Genomic DNA, 24,724 nt, shown 5'->3' with positions numbered 1-24,724 from the left:
CCCTCACCCAAACTAAAAATAGAGCTGCCTATCAGCCTGCAATTCTACATCCAGATAGCTGAAGAGCAAAGAAAACAGTTTCTTCATGAAGAAGAAAAAAATATATGTACAGTATACACAATCAAATACTGATTTGCTTCTTAAAACAACAACAACAACAAAAGAAATGAAACCTTGACATTTTGACAACATGAATGTAATTTAAAGGAGAGAATACTATAAGTTTCAGATAAATTTAAAAGAGAGGGGCCTGCGAGGTGGCGCTAGAGGTAAGGTGTCTGCCTTGCAAGCGCTAGCCAAGGAAGGACCTCGGTTAGATCACCCACCTTCCCATATGGTGCCCCCAAGCCAGGGGCAATTACTGAGCTCTTAGCCAGGAATAACGCCTGAGCATCAAACGAGTGTGGCCCAAAAAACCAAAAAAAAAAAAAAAATTAAAAGAGAAAGACTTCCCAGACCTGTGGACATAAAGAAACAAAACAAACAAAACAAATCTTGGAATCTGATCACAGAATAAGGATTTATAGGTAGATAGGAAAATTGGTAGAAGTGGCTAAAGGGACTTATTGGATGATGAGCTTGGTGTGGTGTCATATATTTGAAGATATACAAAGCAATTGCATATCTTCTAAAACTTAGACAGCTTTGCAAACCACTATAACCTTAAAATTGAAAATTAACTTTAAAAAGAGCATGCATGGGAAAATTAACTGAAAATTTAGAGAATGGTGATTCACAATTTCTAAAATGGGGAAAATAAAGCATTACAAGTAACCATTACTTTTATTGTATTACTTATGTATCTGATGTTTCAAGTATATATATTATATATATATAATATGACAACTTTCATAAGTACTGATTTACTGTAATTACAACATTGGTAACTGGCAGAACTAAACTTATTCTCAGCTGAATTATATTTTATTTAATATTTTCTGTATAGTTGTTTCCAACTTTTTTTTGGTTTTTGGGTCACACCTGGCTGCACTCAGGGGTTACTCCTGGCTTTACGCTCAGAAATCGCTCCTGGCAGGCTCGGGGGACCATATGGGATGCCGGGATTCGAACCACCGTCCTTCTGCATGCAAAGCAAATGCTCTACCTCCATGCTATCTCTCAAGCCCTGGCATTCTCATTATTTTTCTTGTTTTTTTTTTTTTGTGTGTGTGTGTCACACCTGGCTGGACTGCACAGGGCTCATTCTTATCATTCTTAGTGGTGCTCAGGGAACCATATGTGGCATGAGGGATAAGACAATTATTTTCCAGATTAACTATCACTCTGGCTCCATAATTTTTTTTATTAACTTTTGGGTAAAATTTTCTCCACACCCAGAAGTACTCAGAGTTTATTTATTCTTGACTCTGTACTCAAGGATCACTCTTTGTAGACTTAGGGAACTATATATGGTATCAGGAATTGAATCTAGTTTGACCATGTGCAAGGCAAACACCTTAACCTCTGTACCATTTCTATGGACTCTTGCCCCATCATTTTATTTCTTTCCTTTTCTTTTTACCCCCTCATTTAAAAACTGACTTATAAACTCTTATTCCATGCTAAAGAGCAGATTTGGACAACTGTTTTTCTTTTTTTTTTCTTTTAAAGTTCTTGTCCATCCTGAGGGCGAGAGAGAGAGGACAGAGAGAGAGAGAGAGAAAGAGAGAGAGAGAGAGAGAGAGAGAGAGAGAGAGAGAGAGAGAGAGAGAGAGAGAGAGAGAGAGAGAGACCAATGAGGACTATTGTCCACCTTGGTCAAATATGCAGATCTCTAAGGCATATATGAAGAATATTTTTACTGTGTGTGTGTGGGGGGAGAGAGACAGAGACAGAGAGAGAGACAGAGAGAAAGAGACAGAGACAGAAAGGCTAATAGAAACCAAACAATTGTTTTTCAATAAAGAGCAAGACAGAAAATATTTCAGACTGTGTGGGTGGGTTATAGCACCACTATCTTTTTTTTGTTTGTTTGTTTTTTGTTTTTTTTTTTTGTTTGTTTTTGGGCCACACCCGGCAGTGCTCAGGGGTTACTCCTGGCTATCTGCTCAGAAATAGCTCCTGGCAGGCACGGGGGACCATATGGGACACCGGGATTCGAACCAACCACCATTGGTCCTGGATCGGCTGCTTGCAAGGCAAACGCCGCTGTGCTATCTCTCCGGGCCCAACACCACTATCTTAATGAATAATTCTGCCATTACAGAAGTCAAAGAACATAGAAAATATATACACAAATAAGCAGAGCTATAGTTTTTATTTTAAGATTTATTCACACATGCAAAGACAAAGCATGCATGCTACCTCTTGAATCACATCTCTATCCCCAATTAAAAATATAAAAAACATAAGGCCTATATTTATAAAAAAAAATAGAAGGCCAATATATTTTTCTAACCCTTGCACATGGAAGAAAAGAGTGCTATAGATAAAAAAAATTATATTGGGGGACTGTAGAGAGAGTAGAGCAGGCAGGAAGCTTGCATTGTGGCATCTGATCCAGGTTCAATCCCTTGAACTCTATATAATTCCCCAGGCATCTGCAGGGATGATCCTTGGAAACAGTCAAGAGCAAGAAGACCTGAGTATTATTGGGTGTGGCATAAAACCTCCAAAATTGTTTATATAAAAATAGAAGTTTATTAATGCAAAGTTCCATTGTACATTATAACTTGTTGCATTGGGAGAAAATGAATGACTGGATACATGAATCTTTTTTTGTCTAGAACAAGTGATATTTATACTCATATTCTCATACCCTTGCAGCTAATATGTGTTTCCTTCCTTCCTTTTATATTTTCATATATCAGGAAGAATTCAGATACATTCAGAGCAATAAATTCTGATTCATTTGTATGGACACACAATAATTCTGCATAAAAAAGAGGCATTGGTTCTCTGTTTTAGAACTTTACGTTTAAATCCCAATTGCTTAGCTCTCTCTAGCACTGTGCCTAGGGACGACTTCCTTAACCTCTCTGAGGTTGTTTCCTTTTCTGTGAAAAAACATATCAAAGCAACATTTATCTTTTTAAGTAGTAGTTATAAATATGTCAGAGGTAGGAATTCAGGAAAAAAAATCAACCTAAATTTTCATTTCTGCATGGTTTATTAACATTAAATATCGGCACTAACCTGTTCTTATGCAAGCCACATTTATGAGCCACCACTCTGGGATTCGGGGCAGAATCACAGCCACTCGGTCTCCTCTCTTCAGGCCACAGGGTTTAGTGAGAACATTGGCTGCTTTTCGAGACAAGGAACCCAGTTCTGTAAAGCTCCATTTCACCTCATCCCCTTTGCCATTCACCCACCACAGGGCTGGATTGGCCAGTCTCTCTCCTGTCTGGGAAAGCAAGACACCTTTTAAAGAGGAGAAGAAAGCTTGTTTGGCCTGTCACCAACAGAACAAATAGGTTCTTTGTCTGTCTGTCTGTCTGTCTGTCTGTCTGTCTGTCTGTCTGTCTGTCTGTCTGTCTGTCTGTCTGTCTGTCTGCCTGCCTGCCTATCTGTCTGTCTGCCTGCCTATCTGTCTGTCTGTCTGTCTGTCTGTCTGTCTGTCTGTCTGTCTGTCTGTCTGTCTGTCTATCTATCTATCTATCTATCTATCTATCTATCTATCTATCTATCATCTATCTATCTAACATCTATCTATCGTCCTATCTAATCTATTCACCTAATCTATCTTTCTATTTAATCTACCTGATATTTCTATCTTTTCTAATCTATCTACCTATCTATCTTTAGGGTCACACCTGATATTGGTCTGGAGTTACTCCTGGCTCTGTGCTCAGAAATTACTGCTGGCAGACTCAGGGGATCTTATGGAATGCCTGGAATTGAACCTGGGTAGGCAGCTTGCAAGAAAATGCCCTAACCACTGTGCTATCATCATGACCCTGGGTTATATTTTTCCATTAAATGTTGATGAGATAACTTATCAGGATGCCCACTCTTCCCTTACCAGTAGATGGGCACATGGCAAAAAATTTAGGTCAATGAAACTTTTGGATTGGGGTTTTCTCAAAGGATAGAAAAATGGACACTGCAAAATCTGTGGGGTCTTGGGACTTAGGTATCCTTAGGAAAATACACTAGTCCTCTTCAATATCTAGTCCAATTTTTCAAACTCTCCTGCATATCACCCATCTTTCTAAGCTGTTAGACTTTGTTTCATCCAAATAACTCTAGTGTGCATTCTCAGATTGATTAGGAACATAATGTCTTATTTTAATTTCAAGGGCTGAGGTGAGGGTTCAGAAATTACAAACATCGGTGTGGAAGGACCTATTACTTATGTGGAGCAAGGGTGGTGATTGACAGATAGATGAAAATTTTAACCATAGTCAGCCATGCAAGTCACTTGTACTGCAAAGCCTTATTGCTTTAGGTATTGGGGGAAAAATTCTTTCTTCCACCTTTTTGTAATGTTAATTTTTATATTTCCTGTTTAAAAAATATTTCAGAGGGGCCAGAGAGATAGCATGGAGGTAAGGCGTTTGCCTTTCATGCAGAAGGTCGGTGGTTCAAATCCTGACATCCCATATAGTCCCTTGAGCCTTCCAGGAGCGATTTCTGAGCATAGAGCCAGGAGTAACCCCTGAGCGTCACCTGGTATGACCCAAAAACCAAAAAAAAAATTTTTTTTTGAGAGTCCAATTTCTATTTCCTTATTGTCTCTGAGCTTCCCATCCCCCATCCAAAATTATTTGGGGGAAACTCCCACTAGCGCTGGGGATAAATTCAGAAGTTCCCACAGAGCATGTGATGGAGCCTATTGAGCATTTCACTGACCCTAAGCTCTCATTGGTTACTCTTCTTTTCTTTGATTTTTTTCTGTAGCTTTTTTCTCATATTGTAGGGGACACCACTATACAGTGCTCTGTTAAAGCTGTGTTCCTAGTACAATGTGTAGGGTGCTTGCTTTGCACGTAGCCAAACTGGGTTCAATGCCCTGCATGCCATATGGTTCCCCTAGCATTGTAAGGAGTGATTCCTTTGCTAAGAGCCAGGAGTAACCCTTGAGAACTGCTAGGTGTAGCCACCCTTCTAAAAAAAAAAATCTAAACAAACAAAGCTGTGTTTCTATCCTGTGGATATAAACTCTCTGAGAAGAGAGATTGGACTGGGAATATAGATGACTCAAAGAACTGCAGTGCATGCTTTATGTGCAGGAGTCCTAGATTTAATCCCAGCACTACATGGTCTCTTGAGTACTGCTGGGAGTTAACTCCCAAGACCTAGGACAGAAATAGCCCCTAGCACTATTAGATATGGTCTAAGCATTGGACAACAACCAACTAATCAAAGATAAGAGGCTGATTCTTTTACTTTGAAAACTGGTGGCCTTGGATAAGTAGGAGATTATGTTCCCCATTTGAATCTCCCACGATGGTGATGGGGATTTATTGAAACAATATAGGAGGTATTTCTCAATCATCAGTCATGTGAGTACCACTATTTTTGAAAGATACGTCTACACCTGTGCTATTGTTCTTTGTATTTTTTACACTAGATAACTTTTATTTGTATACATTTACTTAAGAAAAAAATTTAATCATCACAGCTGTGAAAAGGTCACTTGCTAACTGTAGATTACTGAAAATGGAAAACTAAGTATTTATGTTCACTTAATTAACACATGAAAAGCTCAATATTCTCTTAAATTTTTTCTTTTATTTTTGTTTTTGGACCACACCCGGTAATGCTCAGGGGTTACTCCTGAGTATGTGCTCAGAAACCGCTCCTGGCTTGGGGACCATATGGGACGCCAGAGGATGGAACCATGGTCCGTACTAAGCTAGTGCGGGCAAGGCAGATGCCTTACCGCTTGTGCCACCACTCTGGCCCCAATATTCTCTTAAATTTTTACCTAGAGACAATCAACTTCTACTTTCTTTCTTCAAAAGAGTTTAGAAAATTGTATAAATTCCAGTTACAATGAAAAGAATTGACTTTCTTTCACTATTTATTTAAAAGAAGAAGCAACTCAACATGATTTATTACTTTGTATATCTAGCATTTACTATCATCAGAAGCATAGGTTCTTTAAATGCATTTAAGAACTGATAGATAAAAATGCTTAGTTCCATGCTTGAGTCAGGGGTCAGAAAGACCTCATGCGTCTTGTTTTATTCTCATCCTCCAAATCTTACCTTATTACTCCAACAATGACTATTTATAAACCCAAAACTTATTTGGTTGCTTTTTTATAAACCTATGACCAGCTAAAACAAGAAAGTATAGTGAAGGTATGCTGTTTGGGGTCTGGAGAAAAATGAAGAAAAAGAGTGCTAAAGGGCCAGAGAAATAGCATGGAGGTACGGTATTTGACTTGCATGCAGAAGGATGAATTCCAGCATCCCATACAGTCCCCTGAACCTGCCAGGGGCAATTTCTGAGCTTAGAGCCAGGAGTAACCCCTGAGCGCTGTTGGGTGTGACAAGAAAGAAAGAAAGAAAGAAAGAAAGAAAGAAAGAAAGAAAGAAAGAAAGAAAGAAAGAAAGAAAGAAAGAAAGAAAGAAAGAAAGAAAGAAAGAAAGAAAGAAAGAAAGAAAGAAAGAAAGAAAGAAAGAAAGAAAGAAAGAAAGAAAGAAAGAAAAGAAAGAAAGAAAGAAAGAAAAAGAAAGAAAGAAAGAAAGAAAGAAAAAAAGAGAAAGAAAAGAAAGAACTAAAGAGTTAGTAAAGTTAGTGACCCAAAAAGAGAAAGAAAGAAAGAAAGAAAGAAAAGAAAGAGAGAGAGAAAGAAAGAAAGAACTAAAGAGTTAGTAAAGTTAGTAGCCTTGCATGAGGTTTGACCTACATTTGATCCTGTCACCCCATATGGGGCCCCAAGCCCTGCCCAGAGTGAAATATGAGCGTTGCTGGTTATGGCCCCAAAGAAAAACAAAAACTAGAAAGAAAATAGACAGGACTCAGAGAGTAGCAAAGAAATGGTGGGGGTTGGGGTGGGGTTGAGTAAACTCTAGGGAAAGACAGTCTCTTGTAGCTGAGGATAAAAAATTCTTCCCTGGGGAGAGAAGAGGGCAACTGGAAAACAAAGAAAGGCATCTGAGTAAATATGATGAAAGAATAGCATAAAAGATGACAGGTGGACTTTAGAACAAAGCTCTGAAAGGCTGAGAACAGTGGACCTTAAGCAACTAATAGAACCCATAATCTGTACCTTCTCCTTTTGTGACCACTGGTCCAGAACATCCTTAGCAAAGTTAAAGTTCTTAGGCAATGACATCTCACAGCGATTTATGGCTTCAAAGTCAGCAAGAGTCAGAGGCACCCAAAGTTGGTGATCTTTGTGAAAATGCCGGCCAGAAGGCTTGGCAAACCATATGTATCTGAATCTTGTCTGGTAACGTAAGAAAATTTTCATGTTTCCGGAATGGTGTGGTTTATTGATATGGAAGCAGAAGTACCACAATCTGTGGAGAGAGATGAGAGGAGATTGTTGTTAGTGTCCCATGATGCTCTTTGGTGAAAATGTGTTTCTGAGGAGCTGAGGAACACGTGAGCATCTATTCCATCTTCTAGGGTTGTGACAGTTAGCCACTAATTAATCTCATTGGTATTTGATATGACACACAATGATAGAATTATCAAACACACCTTCCTCACAATCAAACACTAGACAAACAATATTTACTCTTTGGGCTGACATTCCAGGCTCTGTTTTGATATATTAGCTAACTCCTTACTTGACTAATCTCTTCCAATAAGCAGTCCTTTCAAGATTTTTTTTTTTAGGGCAACACCCAGTATCACTCAGGGGTTACTCCTGGCTTTGTGCACAGAAATAACTCATGGCAGTGCTTGGGGGACCATATGGGATGCCAGGGATCGAATCCAGGTCTTCCCATGCAAGGCAAATATCCTACTTGCTGTGCTTTTATTCCTGCCTAGCCTTTTAAGCTTTAGACGTATCTATTCCAACCACTAAAATTTTAATTTGTCTTTCTCCTTTTTTCTGGCTTTATTTTTCAATCATTACACATTTGAAACCTTGATTAAAGTCCTAGACTCTCTGGGAAGGTAAATTTTGGCTCTAAGACTTTGAGTAACTTTACCTAACCTGCCTCTACCTCAATTTTTTAAATCTGTAATAGTGAGGAAAAAATAATTGCCTATCTCTTAAAAAGTTTATATTTGATGATTTAATACATTACTACATATAAAATACCTAATATGAACAGGTAACTTCAAAATAGTTACCAATATGACTGTTGAGCCTCTGTTGATTAGTAAGTACTATAATGGCATGGAATCACGAGTTAGCCTTACAGAATCAACCAGGAGGCCTGGACTTAATTCCCAACTCTCTCAAAACTTTAGCTTTGTATATTTGATAAAAAAAATCATCTCTTTCTGGACTGCCTTTTTTGTTGTTGTTTTTGGTAATTAAAGAAGCATAGCAAGCATAAGTAATAAGGGGTTACTCCTGGCTATGTGCTCAGAAATCACTCCTGGCTTTGGGGACCATATGGGACACTGGGGGATTGAACCACAGTCAGTCATAGGTTAGCTAATGTAAGGCAAATGCCCTATTGCTTGAGCCATTGCTCCTGCCCCTCAACAAGCATTTCTTATTGTGAATTTCATAACATCTCTATATCACCCAGAAACAATTATCTACATTGTTCTATGTACATGTATATATATATATTTTTTGGGGGGGGTCACATCCGGCAGCACTCAGGGGTTACTCCTGGCTCTATGCTCAGAAATTGCCCCTGGCAGGCTCGAGATATGGGGATGCCAGAATTCGAACCAATGACCTTCTTCATGAAAGGCAAACACTTTACCTCCATGCTATCTCTCTGGCCCCATGCATATATATCTTGACCCTCCAATTTTACTTAGGAAGCATATTGGATCATTAGCACTTTATATGGCTCACTAGTTATCTTCAGCAATAAAGCCATTGCTTATTTGATGCTAGCTATACACCAAATAGTTTAGATCCCTTTAAAGCTCACAACAGCTTGTGAGGTTGTTGCAATTAATATTTTCACTTACAAATGGGGAAACCAAGGACCAATGTAAATTAAGTAACTTTCCCACTGCCCTTTATCTTTCATTCATTCTCTTTTGTGCTGCCTTCTTCAGTAAATGTTTTTGTTCATGGTGAACTCCTTCCATTTTTGCTTCAGTCCTTAGATGCTTCGTCTGGGATGGAAAAATCTGCAGGTGCAAAGGGTATTTGCACTTGTAGCATGGTGATAACAAATAAACATCAAAACAAAGGATGCAAGATTGTTCCATGTCCTCATTGTTGGTGTTAAATGCTTCCTACTTTTCAGTGACATTTGAAGAAATGGGACTGCAATTGACTGTTGCCCAGAAAGAGCTATTTTCTTTATTTTTTAAATTTTTTTCTTTATTTACATGATTACATACATAATTGTAGTTGGGTTTCAGTCATAAAAATAACACCCCCCTTTACCAGTGCAATCTTCCCACCACCAATGCATCCCATCTCCCTCCTTCCCCACGCCCTCCCTGCCTGTTTAATTAGAGAGATGACTACACTCATTTTCATGATAATGTTAATGAGAGAGAAGTAGGAAGAGCTATTTTCTGGTGGTGCCAATGGTTCTAAACTTTCATTATATTATTAAAAGGGATCAATTCTTACCTGGGACACTTTATCAAGTGCAGTGGAAGTCTCAAGAATGCAAAAGAGGGCCCGGAGAGATAGCACATCGGCGTTTGCCTTGCAAGCAGCCGATCTAGGACCAAAGGCGGTTAGTTCAAATCCCGGTGTCCCATATGGTCCCCCGTGCCTGCCAGGAGCTATTTCTGAGCAGACAGCCAGGAGTAACCCCTGAGCACCGCCGGGTGTGGCCCCAAAACCAAAAAAACAAAAAAAGAATGCAAAAGAAGGGGCCATATTTTGGTCATCAAGTATCTGCCTTTAGTATGAAGCCATGAATTTGATCAGTGGCACCAACCCACTTGCTAAGCATGTTTCTGGTGGCACAGTCATTTGAGATTCCCATTGCCACAATAAAGTGTACAATACAATCATGTGTGAGAGCACCACTATTCACAACACCCATTTTTCCTAAGCACAACCAAGCAACTGTAACTCTGGGTCATAGCAACAACAACCAAAGAGAGTAGAGGGGTAGAAAATAAAATAAAATTTAGTTTTATGAAAGAGAAAAAAAGTCCTCTATGGTAATGATTTAGCTTTCATGAAAGAGAGACTCTCTTTTTTTTAAACACACACACACACACACACACACACAATATCAAAACATTTTTTCTCCGATATACACAAGGCTACCTAACAGCTCCAAGTTTTATTCATTTGTTCAATAAAAGTGCAGGGGAAATTGATGTTGGGAAATGAACACTGGTGAAGGATAAGTGTTGGAACATTCTATGATCAAATCCAATTATCAACAACTCTGTATCTTACAGTGATTTAATTAAAATAAAAGGATAAGTCTTTTGGGGTCAGAGCAATAGTACAATGGAGGGTGCTTGCCTTACATACAGTTGGTCTCGGTTCAATCCCCAACAACCATATGACCCCCCAAGCCCACCAGGAGTAATTCCTGAGTACAGTGACAGGAGTGGCCAGAGTATCACTAGGAGTGCCACCCTTCATGAAACTATAGATCATCCCTCCCTTTATGAAGTGATGAATCCACTGAAAATCGAAAATATTATACATTTAAAATGAATTTAAAGCACTTAGCATATCAAATATTATAGTCCGTTTTAAACATGTAAATCAGCCTAAAATTGGGTTATCTGGAGCCAGAGAGATAGCATGAAGGAAGGGCGTTTACCTTGCATACAGAAGGACAGTGGTTCGAATCCCAGCATCCCATATGGTTTCCTGAGCCTGCCAGGAGTGATTTCTGTGTAGAGTCCAGAGTAACCCCTGAGCGCTGCTGAGTGTGACCCAACCCCCCCAAATTGGATTATCTAACACAAAGCTATTTTATAAAAATGTGTTAACAAGACTCATAATTTATTAATTACTATAAAGTATATATATACTATAAAGTAAAAAAGAAACATTTATGAAAATACAAAACATAAATGTGCATATATTTTAATAAAGGAAAATACCTGTTAATACCATACACTGAGTTTCAGTTGTTTACCTCCATGATGGCCAGACAGAGAGTTGTGGCTCAGTACTTCCCAGTATCACAATATCTCAATATATATGCTAGACTGGGAAAAGGTTAACTTTCAGTTTAAAGTGTGATTTCTACTAAATGCTAGTTTCTTTCAGACTATCATGCAGATAAAAACATTATAAAGCAAATCACTATAAACATGGTACTATCCATAATGATCATGCTTTCTTATCGGCTATTTGTAGGGTTAGAATTGATTTGGATTTAATAACTACTGTACATTCAGAACTAAAATTCAGAAATGTTTATGGCAGAAGACGTTATCGCTGTGGCACACACAAACAAACAAAAAGGCATTTGGGCTAGAGTCACCAACTTCTTTGTGACATCTTATTTCTGCATCGCTTCATTGTGCACCGGATTCAGTGCTGAACTGAGCGCCATCAGTATGAAGCATTGTAGCCTTTATCCTCATCATATTGAGGTTGGATCCCAGTTTAATGATGAGTTAGAAAGTCTCTAGTTTAAAGAAGATTTAGGACACCTGGTACATTCTTACTTTCAGGGAAAATAGATAGAAAATATAACAGATTGTTAATGCAGATATCCTCTTAATCTTCTCCAAATAAAAAAGTAATTTTCATTATTATTTTCCAGAAATGTCTCTATTCGATTGCTTAACTCCTCAGGTTAACATAACTACAAATGTAAAATAAAATGACAGCCCGTATCTGATGTGAATGTACAATCTCAGAATGTCTGTGCTATGTGCATAAATAGAAATAGGTTTTGGGTATACAGTAACAAAATATGTAGTAATAAAATATGATCAAGATATCACAGAATATAAGCTTTCTGTGTCTCTGGTATGATTATGAATTTTCTGCATAGGTTTGAAGGCCAGGAAACTCTGAAGAGTCACCATTTTGAATTGAACAAAGCCATTTCCTGACTTGGGATTCTTTGGAAGTTAAAATGAATCTAGAGTCAAATCTTGGTTTACTAAGCACAACAGGTTACTGATTATTGTAGCTCAAGATTTTTCCTTTGTAGTAATTTGTAAACATTTATATTACCTTTGATAAAACATCAAGATAATTATGAATGACAAAAGTTAAACTAGGCAATTCAGAAAGTCATAGTGATTTTCAGAGATTTTAAAAGAAAACTAAATACTTTCCCTGTAAAATATTGAAATTTTGCTTTCTGTGGCTGTAGGGTCTGGAGATCCTGGCTGGCCGAGGACATTGGTTTATTCGCCCCTGAAGATCCCCCCACACCCTCCAATAAAAATGCTTTGATCTGAAAAAATATATATTGAAAATTTATGAAAAAAAGTATTGAGCAACAACTGTATCAGCACTATGGTCATATTTTCTTGCAATATCTATTCATTTCTGTCGATATTCCTAGGAGGTAATTTTATTTTGTTTTGTTTCATTTTTTGCTTTTTCTGGATCAGCACAGCAGATGGGTGATTACTTCTGATTCTGTGCTCAGTAGTTACTTCTGATGGGCAGGTATTTTTTGTTTTGTTTTGTTTTTGTTTTGTTTTGGGGTCACACCTGGCAGTGCTCAGGGGTTACTCCTGGCTCTATGCACAGAAATCGCACCTGCAGCTCAGGGGACCATATGGAGTGCCGGGATTCGAACCATCGACCTTCTGCATGAGAGACAAAAGCCTTACCTCCATGCTGTCTCTCCGGGCCCCGGGGCAGGTATTTTATTGTACACATCGGTTGAATGAAACACGAGGAAATATTTTACTAAAAGCCTTTCATGTAGCACAAATTCCAGCCCACTTTTGTCTCAAAGCCAAAGCAAAGAAATGCTAACATTGACTTTGCTCCATTTCTAACAATCTTCAAAAAGTTGAATAATTCGTTTTCCTACCTAGAGTCAACTCTGTATTTTTTTTTGGGAGGGTCACCCCCGGCAGTGATCAGGAGTTACTTCTGGCTCTATGCTCAGAAATCACTCCTGGCAAGCTCAGGGGACCATATGGGATTCTGGGGTTCGAACCACCGTCCTTCTGCATGCAAGGCAAACGCTTTACCTCCATGCTATCTCTCCAGCCCCGTCAGCTCTGTATTTGTCCTTTTATAAAAACATAATGTGAGACATCTCTTTCTGCTCTATAGATTTAAATGTGCCTCACAGCTTTTCGCTTATTAGCATATGCATTTTTTCTTACCAGAAAATGGTATTGATCCAGGATGGCCTTCAGCTCCTTCACAAAGTCTCCGTATGTGCCAAAAATGTGGTTCCTTCCCTCACTTCTTTTGGTGGCATCTATGCCATCCTAGACTGAAGTCTCTGGTGCGCAGTTGGAAGGATCCTAATCCCCTGGGTGGAGAGTTGTCGTTTCTCTGGACAACCTGTGATTAAAGGAACAGCAACTTATACTACCTAGCTGGGAGGGGAAAGAGGAAATGCAGGACTAACCTTCTTTAGTGGTTCAGTGTCAAACAATAACTAAAGCCTCAGCACATTAGCGGATTAATCTCTTTCAGAGAGTTCATGGATATCAAGATCTCTATGCTTAAGTGACCTATTGTCAGAACCTCTGAGAAGCTTATCCAGTAGTCTAGGACATTGGCATGCTCAATTATTGTGGTATAGTTAATAAGGTTCTGACCTGGCAAACCTGCCAATGGAATCACATCTATACTCAATTCAATGGTTAGAAGAGAGCACTAGTAATAGGCTAGGCTCTGGCTTCTTAGCCATTGTACCAGCCTCTGCTCAGTGTGCCTGTCTTGATGCTATGTCACCTGAAAATCATCTTAAAAAGTCTCTGACTCATTTGGAAATAGATTTTACTTGCCTGTGTCTTTGTACATGTTAGTACATTTCTGTGCTTAAGTGTTGTATCTTGGGCAATGTGATGGTGATAGAATACAGAAATCACCTTAAGGTTTTATCTTTATTCTATGTAATATTCAGAAGACATGAAGAGAAGTCCTTAGTTAATAAATAAAAGGCAAGGTTAAATTCAGCAGGGATAAAATTAATAAGAGACTTCTAAAATTTATATCCTAATCAGTAGGGCCTGTGAATGTTTCTGCATATGAAAAAAGAAATTTTTCCAAATATGTTTAAATTAAGGAGCTTGAAATGGAGGGATGCTCTAGAGAAAAACATAGGCAGAACACTCCAAGACGTAGACCTCAAAGAAGTCTTCAATGATAGCACTCCAATAGCAAGGGCTATAGCATCAAATCTGAATAAATATATGGCAAAAGAAACATGGGCTAAAAGAAGGCAGCTAACTGAATGGGAGAAAATTTTTGCACTCAATGCATATATATATGTATATATATGATATATAGGAGTGAAATCTAGGATATAAAAAGTACTCACAAAAGTCCACAAAACCTTGGGCCTGGAGAGATAGCACACCAGAAGGGCATTTGCCTTGCACACAGCTGATCCAGGAAGGTCAGTGGTTCGAATCCCAGCATCCCATGTGGTCCCCCGTGCCTGCCAGGAGCAATTTCTGAGTGCAGAGCCAGGAGTAACCACTGAGCGCCACTGGGAGCGACCTAAAAAAAACAAACAAAATAAGTCCCAAAACCCCAAAACTATAAAAAATGGGGAGAGGTAATGAACAAGCACTTCTTTGAAAAAGACCAAAAGATGGCCAACAGGCACATGAAAAAAAATGTTCATCATCACTTATCATTAGGGAAGTCCAAATCAAGACAACAATGAGATATCATCTTACACCAGTGAGGTGGTACATACCAAAAATACTGGGAAAAATCTGTGTTGGTGAGAAAGGAACTCTCATCCACCTCGGGTGGGAATTCTACCTGGTCCAGCCCCTATGGAAAACAGTATGAAGGGTTCTCAGTAAACTCAAAATTAAGCTGACAAATGACCCAGGAATCCCTCTTTTGGGTATCTATTCCCAGGACAAAACAAAACATTTATCCAAAAAAATGTCTGCACACAGCTATTGATTGCAGCACTCAGCAAAATAGCTAAGACTTGAAACCAATCTAGTTGTCCAACAACAGATGAGTGGATTATGAAAATGTGGTACATGTGTACAATACGTAGCTGTATGGAACGATGCAATCATGCAATTTGATATGTGAATGGAACTGGAAGACATTATGTTAAATGAAGTAAACCATAAGAAGAAGGAGAAGGGGCCAGAGAAATAGCACAATGGTAATGCGTTTGCCTTGCATGCAGCCAAGTCTGGATGAACCCAGTTCAATTTCCGGCATCCCACATGGTCCCCCAAGTTTGCCAGGAGAGATTTCTGAGCAGAGCCAGGAGTAACCACTGAGTATCCCGGGTGTGTCCCTCAAACCAATCAATTAATAAATATGTAAACTGCTATAAATTAAAAAAAAGTAGGATAAATACAGAGTGATATTAGTTATATGTGGTATTTAGAATAACTGAAAAAAATGCAATGGTCTAAATAGGACTTGTCTCAAACACTGTTGCCCCAGAATAAAGCAAGTAGAAGGAAAGAAACTGAGTGGAGGAAGAGAAACACAAATATGAAAAGATGGAGGCCATGTGGTCTCAGGTCCATTGGTGGAGATTAAAAAAAATGACAGAACTAAATATCCAGGCCAAAGTCAAGAACAATGGAATCAAGACTAACAATCTAAACTATAAATGGGACTGTTATACTTGCAGATTGGGGGGCAAGGGTGGTGGTATGGGATACACTCTGGGAACATTCTGGAGAGAGATTGACACTGGTGGTGGGATTGGACCTGATTCATTTTATGTCTGAAACCCAACTATGAAGGACTTTGTACATCACAATGGTTTCAATAAAATAAAATTTAATACAAAGATTACTATTTTCTTTTGTTTTGTTTTTATTTTGGGACCACATCTGGTTGAGCCCAGAAGCTACTCTCAGCTCTGCTTGAGGCTTACTCCTGGCATTGCTCAGGGAAATATGTAATGCACGGGATTGGCTCTAAATTATCACTTATTTAGCTATAATTACAAGGAGTCATATCTTGTTCTCCCTGTACTTCCCACTCCCCATAGGAGCTCAGAAAAAAAATAGATGTAGGCTAAATTGGTTGAGAGAGTCTTTTTTTTTAATTTATTTAAACACCTTAATTACATACATGATTGTGTTTGGGTTTCAGTCATGTAAAGAACACCACCCATCACCAGTGCAACATTCCCATCACCAATGTCCCAAGTCTCCCTTCGCCCCACCCGACCCCCGCCTGTACTCTAGACAGGCTCTCCATTTTCCTCATACATTCTCATTATTAGGACAGTTCAAAATGTAGTTATTTCCCTAACTAAACTCATCACTCTTTGTGGTGAGCTTCCTGAGGTGAGCTGGAACTTCCAGCTCTTTTCTCTTTTGTGTCTGAAAATTATTATTACAAGGGTGTCTTTCATTTTTCTTAAAACCCATAGATGAGTGAGACCATTCTGCGTTTCTCTCTCTCTCTCTGACTTATTTCACTCAGCATAATAGATTCCGTGTACATCCATGTATAGAAAAATTTCATGACTTCATCTCTCCTGACAGCTGCATAATATTCCATTGTGTATATGTACCACAGTTTCTTTAGCCATTCGTCTGTTGAAGGGCATCTTGGTTGTTTCCAGAGTCTTGCTATGGTAAATAGTGCTGCAATGAATATAGGTGTAAGGAAGGGGTTTTTGTATTGTATTTTTGTGTTCCTAGGGTATATTCCTAGGAGTGGTATAGCTGGATCATATGGGAGCTCGATTTCCAGTTTTTGGAGGAATCTCCATATCGCTTTCCATAAAGGTTGAACTAGACGGCATTCCCACCAGCAGTGGATAAGAGTTCCTTTCTCTCCACATCCTCGCCAACACTGTTTATTCTCATTCTTTGTGATGTGTGCCATTCTCTGGGGTGTGAGGTGGTATCTCATCGTTGTTTTGATTTGCATCTCCCTGATGATTAGTGATGTGGAACATTTTTTCATGTGTCTTTTGGCCATGCGTATTTCTTCTTTGTCAAAGTGTTCATTTCTTCTCCCAATTTTTTGATGGGGTTAGATGTTTTTTTCTTGTAAAGTTCTGTCAGTGCCTTGTATATTTTGAAGATTAGCCCCTTATCTGATGGGTATTGGGTGAACAGTTTTTCCCACTCAGTGGGTGGCTCTTGTATCCTGGGCACTATTTCCTTTGAGGTGCAGAAGCTTCTCAGCTTAATATATTCCCATCTGTTAATCTCTGCTTTCACTTGCTTGGAGAGTGCAGTTTCCTCCTTGAAGATGCCTGTAATGTCCTGGAGTGTTTTGCCGATGTGCTGTTCTATATATCTTATGGTTTTGGGGCTGATATCGAGGTCTTTAATCCATTTGGATTTTACCTTCGTACATGATGTTAGCTGGGGGTTTAAGTTCAATTTTTTGCAAGTGGCTATCCAATTGTGCCAACACCACTTGTTGAAGAGGCTTTCCCTGCTCCATTTAGGATTTCCTGCTCCTTTATCAAAAATTAGGTGGTTGTATGTCTGGGGAACAGTTTCTGAGTATTCAAGCCTATTCCACTGATCTGAGGACCTATCCTTATTCGAATACCATGCTGTTTTGATAACTGTTGCTTTGTAGTACAGTTTAAAGTTGAGGAAAGTAATTCCTCTCATATTCTTTTTCCCAATGATTGCTTTCGCTATTCGAGGGTGTTTATTGTTCCAAATGAGTTTCAAAAGTGTCTGATCCACTTCTTTGAAGAATGTCATGGGTATCTTTAGAGGGATGGCATTGTCCTCTTGCGTGAAACTCATGTGAGTGGGGCAAAAAGAGGCTCCAGCGGAGCACGGCCGCGTAGCGAAGCGCTCTTTCTAAGGAAAGAACTCCATTGCAACAAGAAGGAAAAATCACACTAAGAACGGCGCTATATCACAGAAGCAAACATATCTCTCCGGACAGTCTTCTCTGTTGCATGCTCGGGCCTAAGATTTGACCCAGTGTGAGGCTTCATCCACGGAGGACTCCCCTCCCTTAGAGGCAAGTCAGCCCATCCAGAAAGGGAGGAGCCAGAGGAGTGTGCTGCCTGCATCATATAGACAATGAATACCACCGCAACACGTAGAAAAACCCACAATACAAGTGTGACAATGGGGAAACAACGCAGGCCAGCATCAGACATAGAGAATGAAGATGACAATTCTGAGGACCAGATAATGACCAACCAACTAATCAACCTCTCAGATAAGGACTTTAGACTAGCAATATGGAAGATGCTCAACAGACTCCAAGAAACCATGGATCGAGTTGAACAGAACACTAATAAGAACCAAGAAAATATGAAGACAGAAATCACAAAACTCCAAACTGAAATAACATGTCAACTAACAGGACTGAAAAAGTCAGTAAACGAAGTGAATGACAAAATGGATAAGCTCTGGAACAGGGTATCAGAAGCTGAGAATAGACTTGGTGCTGTGGAAGATGAGATACATAACAATTCCATACAGCAGGAGAGATTGGACAAAAAACTTAAAGCAAATGAGCAGACAATGGAAAAATTAGTCAAAGAATGGGAACAGATGAAAATAGAAGTCTATGATAAGATCAACAGAAACAACTTAAGAATCATTGGAGTCCCAGAGACCCAGGAAGAAAATTTCCAGGAAGAATCAACGGTCAAGAACATCATTAAAGAGAAACTTCCAGAGCTAAAGAATATATGTGATCAAATCCTGCATGCCCGAAGAGTACCAACCAAAAGAGACCCCAGAAAAACCACCCCAAGACACATCCTAGTCACAATGACAAATCCCACAGATAGAGACAGAATTCTGAAAACAGCAAGATCAAAAGGGGAAATCACGTTCAAGCAAGCTTCCCTGAGATTTACAGCAGACCTGTCACCAGAAACACTCAATGCCAGAAAGCAGTGGTGGGATATTGTGACAAGACTGAATGAAATGAATGCTTCACCCAGAATACTATACCCAGCAAAACTCAATATCCGGTTTGACGGAAGAATACATGGCTTCACAGACATAAAACAGCTCAGAAACTTCACAGACACAAAACCAGTCTTAAGAGAAAAACTGAAAGACCTAATCTAAGACAAGACTACCCAAAAGACACACCAAATTTTGAAATAAAGATGGCGTTAAATCCCAGGACAATTCTTTCTCTCAACGTCAATGGACTAAATGCACCAGTTAAGAGACACAGAGTGGCTAAATGGATCAAAAATCTCAATCCAACCTTCTGCTGCCTACAAGAAATGCACCTGAATAGTCAGAACAAACATAGACTCAAAATAAAAGGCTGGAGAAAAATTATCCAAGCAAACAACACCCATAAAAAAGCTGGAGTGGCCATACTAATATCAGATAATGCAAACTTTATACTCAGGAAGGTTGTAAGGGACAAAGATGGACATTTTATATTAATCAAGGGGTACGTAGAGCAGGAAGAATTCACTCTCCTAAACATATATGCACCGAATGAGGGGCCAGCAAAATATTTAATACAACTGTTGACAAATCTGAAAAATAATATCAACAACAACACAATAATTGTGGGGGACCTTAACACGGCTTTATCAACACTGGATAGGTCAACCAGACTGAAACCCAACAAGAATATACTAGACCTGAGGAGAGAAATGGAAGAAAGAGGCCTAGTGGATATATATAGGACACTCCATCCCCAGAAACCTGGATACACATTCTTCTCCAATGTACATGGGACATTCTCCAGGTTGAGAGAGTCTTATGGAGAAAAGTGAAACTTCAGTTGGGCTTTGGTGAATAGAGATACTCTGAGTGCATTTAGTAAAAAAAGCCATGTGTCTCAGGAAGGGACCAAATGTGGAAAAAAAGCAAAAGATACCAGTTAGGGGTGATAAATAGACAAGTCTCTAGAGCAAAGCTCTATGTTGGGAAATAGCAGGTGATAATGTTGAAAGACAGGTTTTGAAGGTCTTCTCAGGAAAGCACTTTACTCTGTAGCTAATAGGGTGATACAGATAGTTTTGAGTTTATCAATAGTAGTGGCAATAGCAATGCTTTATTTGTAGTTTATCTGACAACAAATAAACAACATGAAATGGAATGAATTTTATAGTAATAGCTAAGGAAAAACAGTATAAAAATTTTTTAGGTGCCAGATAGATACTACAGCAGGTAAGGTGCTTGCCTTGTATACAATTGTCCTGAGTTCATTTCTAGACCTGATATGGTCTCCCAACTCTGCTGAGCAGCCCTGAACACTGCTGTATTTGGCCCCCAAACCTAAAAAGTATTTTATTTGTTCTCTTGAATTGGACTAAACCGGATACAAGTTTGGAAATAGATGACAATGACAAGTTCAAATAGGGCTAAAGTTACTTTCCCTTAGTTTTACTACAGAGCAAAGAAATAGCAATGAAAGAACATACAGCGGTCAAGGACGTGTACAGGCACATTTCAGTATTGCAGCAGGAGTTGGGCATGTGATATGAAGATTTATATATATTTAAGTACTGCGTGAATACCTGGCAAACCAACACTATACCAAAAACCCACCAAACAAATGAAAAAGCCTGGCCTGTAGTATTTAAAACTTTCCATGGTTTATATACTCCTATCATAGTTGATTTCATGAATTATTTTTTCCCCTTTAAATTGCCATGCCTGAACACAAAACTGGAAAGTGATGTGTGCAATTTGGCTTTGGTGAGCAGGTAGGAGTTCACTCCAGCACACCTTTTTAACGATCTTCCTTCTTATCAAGAAAATTAAATCTTAACATATTAATGTGTTATGCCTACATTTTATGTCTTTCTTTGTGTTAAGTTGCCATAGCTTCCGGCCTACAGGCATGATGGCTGAATACCAGCAGGACTGCTGTGGTGTAAGCCTAGCCTCCTCTCTGAAAAAGGGGATCTGGTCCTGGCAGATACTGCTGAGAAAAGGCCAGTTGTGCCCTAGGTTAGTGCTTTGCAGGATAGCAATAATGAACTTATTATACATTAGTGAATAATGAGAAATAGCAATACTGAGTACATAAAAAACTATATGCTTTTGCCTCTTGCATTAAAACAAGAATTATTGGAACAAACCTTACTTACTCTAAGCTGATGAAATTATTTACAATAATATTTTTCTCAAGCTGGTAGATCCTACAATAATATCTTTCCAAGCTGTTAGAATCAATAATAACATTTGTTTAGTCAGTTAGTATTGTATAGGTTACAAATGTGTTTTGTCTTTAATTATATCTGCCTTCTTTTTACAATAGATCTTTGGCATAACAATAGACAATATATTTTGTTGATCAAAAGTTGACTAGCTAGAATTCTATCCAAGAGGAAAGAATAAGTATTTTTCTGATTTCTGTTTATGGTAAATGAAACTGATGACAAAGAATTTATAAAATACATACTTTTTTTAAAATGTGGAATGCTTCACGAATTTGCATGTCATCCTTGAGCAGGGGCCATGCTCATCTTCTCTGTATTATTCCAATTTTAGTATATGTGCTGCCAAAGCGAACACACATACAATGTTTTGATGGTTGTCTAATGATTGTGCTGATACATAATATTTAATTCTATGGCTAAACATGTCACACTTCATCTACCCAACTTCCTACTACCGGTAATTTTTTGCTTAAATATGAAGCAGAACTCCCAATAAATCAGACTCAGTTCCAACTACTCTTGAGTGTATTTGGTCTCTTAGTACCCACTCTTCGCTGACTCTTCAATCTCATCCTCCTTTCGAATAACCCTGAAGCCCCTCTTAATGTTGCCCAACTCAGCTGGCCTGCGACATTGAGCTCCTCTAAATTTTAATTTAATTGGCTTGATCTGACACAATATGATCCCAATCATGTGAAGCAATATGGAAGTGAATAAAAATACTCTGAAGTATTTGTATAGAGATAGTTTGATTAAGTGATTTTCATTTATTCCTTATAGTTTCTAGAATTAAGCATGTATATGTATAGATACTTCTATAATCAGATAATTTATTAAAGGTTTCATGTGAGCATAAAGAATATAGTTATATATTCAGATATGAAATTATAATTTTATTTCTCTGTGAAATACTTTCAATTTTAAATTCCATGTTGCTTACAAGCAGAACACTTGGATTCAGATTTCATATTGGCTTAAGTGTCAACCAGAAGACCAGTGAACAGAGGCCAGGATAGGTGTGGAGTTAAAAAGAACCTGGGACTATTATGTTAATCCCTTAAGTAAGGACAAGGCTACTCTAAGAATTGGTTTCTGGACAGACAAATATAAATATCTGCCTCATGTAATGATTATCATATACCAATCTCAGGTCCAGGAATTGGATATAGAACAGTGTTCAATATTTCTTCTAAGAATGTTGTGGTTTAAAACAATAAAAATTACTAATTTTTGGACAATATTTTTCTGAATTTAATTTCTCAAATATTTTCTTTCCTTAGTTTTTCCATTTAGAATATGGGCAGAACCACCAACCATAGATCCCTTAGGGTCCATTTGGTCTTCTCAGCATCTTTGAGCTCTCTGAATGACTCCTATAAATTGTAAGGGCTAAATTGTTTCTCCAAGTAGGGACAGTATATATTCAATGCTTTATTGGTCACACTAATGTCCTAGGGAGGTGCTTGTCAAAACAAGAAAGGCATGATAACAAGTCAACACTGTTAGATTGCTATTGGCCTTCTAATGGTTCTTTTGAAAGAATCAATATTTCTTCTATGTTGATAAACATCAGGGGCTTTGTTATGCAGGAGACCTTGGGGAGTATATGGACATGCAGCTTGGACCATTAGTTTGGTCTATGGGGAGCATACTCCATCCCTAATGAGAAAGGAACTCAGCAATTATAACCTAGTATAGATTTCAGAATGGGGGTGGGGAAGGGGGAGAGATTGTGAGTCATACAGAGTAGAAAATCTACACCTAACTTTTCAGGTAGGCAATTTAAATAAGCAACTGAGAATGCTGAATCACATCTGAGGCTCTTTTAGGAAAACCATTCCAATAACTAGGAATATAAAATTCCTGAAAGAGCTGTTTTATTTGGAAACTGTCCACATAGTAATCATAGCTATATTTTTATATGTATATAGTAACTATAATTTCATGGGATCCCCTGTGTTGTTATTTTATGTAATCTTCACATGAAATCCTTCACGTAATCCTTTATGCAATTCTATGAAGAAGGTACTGTTTGTACAATCACTTTACAAATGAGCAAGCCAGAGCTCATGTTAAGAAATAACATAGGGGGCCAGCGAGGTGGCACTAGAGGTAAGGTGTCTGCCTTGCAAGCGCTAGCCAAGGAAGCACCGTGGTTCGATCCCCCGGCGTCCCATATGGTCCCCCCAAGCCAGGGGCAACTTCTAAGCACTTAGCCAGGAGTAATCCCTGAGCATCAAACAGGTGTGGCCCGAAAAATCAAAAAAAAAAAAAAAAAGAAATAACATAGATGAGTTGAACAGTGGCACAGCGGAAGGACATATGCCTTGCATGCGGCTGACCTAGGACGGACCTTGGTTCAATCCCCTGGTGTCCCATATGGTCCCCCAAGTTAGGAGTGATTTCTGAGTACAGAGCCAGGAGTAACCCCTGAGTGTCATGGGGTGTGACCCCAAAAAACAAAAAGAAAGAAAGAAGAAAGAAAGAAAGAAAGAAGAAAGAAAAAAGAAAGAAAGAAAAAGAAAGAAAGAAAGAAAGAAAGAAAGAAAAGAAAGAAAGAAAGAAAGAAAGAAAGAAAGAAAGAAAGAAAGAAAGAAAGAAAGAAAGAAAGAATGAACCTAGAGGAACTAGAGTGATGGTAGTAGTCAGTATAGGGTGCTTGCCTTGCACTTGGTCTATCTAAGTTTGATACCCAGCAATTCTTTTTTTAAAAAAATTTTTTATAAAATCTCTATTTAAGCACTATAATTACAATCATGATTGTAGTTGGATTTCAGTCATAAACAGAACACTCCCCTTCACCAGTGCAACATTCCCACTACCGATGCCCCCAATCTCCCTCCTCCCCCTCCCCTGCCTGTATTCAGGACAGGCATTCTACTTCTCTCATTCATTAACATTTTCATGCTAGTTGTTAGTGTAGTTATTTCACTAACAGCATTCACCACTCTTTGTGGTGAGCTTCATATTGTGAACTGATTCTTCTGAGATTATTACAATAATGTCTTTACTTTAAAAAAAAACCCATAGATGAGTGATACTATTCTGTGTCTATCTCTCTCCCTCTGACTTATTTCATTTAGCGTAATAGATTCCATGTCCATCCATTTATAGGACAATTTCATGACTTCATCTCTCCTGATGGCTGAATAATATTCCATTGTGTATGTGTGCCACAGTTTCTTTAGCCATTCATCTGTTGAAGGGCATCTTGGTTGTTTCCCAAGTCTGGCTATTGTAAATAGCACTACAATGAATATAGATGTGAAGAAGGGATTTTTAAATTGTATTTTTGTGTTCTTAGGGCAGTGGTCGGCAACCTGCGGCTCGCGAGCCACATGTGGCTCTTTACACTTTTAATTTGGCTCTTCTGTGTGCCGGGCAGATGCTCCAGGAGTCAGGAGTCTGCTCCTAGCCTCTGTCAGTGCGCGCCCTGTGTGCAGCCCAGGCGGCTGGCTCCAATAGTGTAAGATGATACCCAGTATAAACCCTAAACAAAGGTTTTCCCC

The 24,724-nt window shown here is 38.7% G+C and overlaps 1 protein-coding gene and 1 non-coding gene across 2 annotated transcripts in view; both read right to left on the bottom strand.

Moving 5' to 3' along the window:
* The window catches only part of LOC126031229 (acyl-coenzyme A synthetase ACSM4, mitochondrial), a 28,598-nt gene extending 21,229 nt beyond the window's left edge, over window positions 1-7,369 (bottom strand). Inside the window, exons 1-2 of the mRNA XM_049789520.1 lie at window positions 7,166-7,369; window positions 3,136-3,346 (exon numbers count right to left, since the gene is read on the bottom strand). Of these exons, the coding sequence (XP_049645477.1) occupies window positions 3,136-3,346; window positions 7,166-7,369 (415 nt within the window). The remainder of the gene's footprint in view (window positions 1-3,135; window positions 3,347-7,165) is intronic.
* Window positions 7,370-21,463: 14,094 nt separating this feature from the next.
* On the bottom strand, window positions 21,464-21,570 carry LOC126031643 (U6 spliceosomal RNA). Its single transcript, XR_007503476.1, has one exon. It is a non-coding gene; the product is annotated as a U6 spliceosomal RNA (small nuclear RNA).
* Window positions 21,571-24,724: the final 3,154 nt, after the last annotated feature.

Source organism: Suncus etruscus, chromosome 15 (assembly GCF_024139225.1).
Source record: "Suncus etruscus isolate mSunEtr1 chromosome 15, mSunEtr1.pri.cur, whole genome shotgun sequence".
NCBI lineage: Eukaryota > Metazoa > Chordata > Mammalia > Eulipotyphla > Soricidae > Suncus > Suncus etruscus.
The sequence above is the reverse complement of the archived record's forward strand: the minus strand, read 5'-3'. Positions and strand labels throughout refer to the sequence as shown.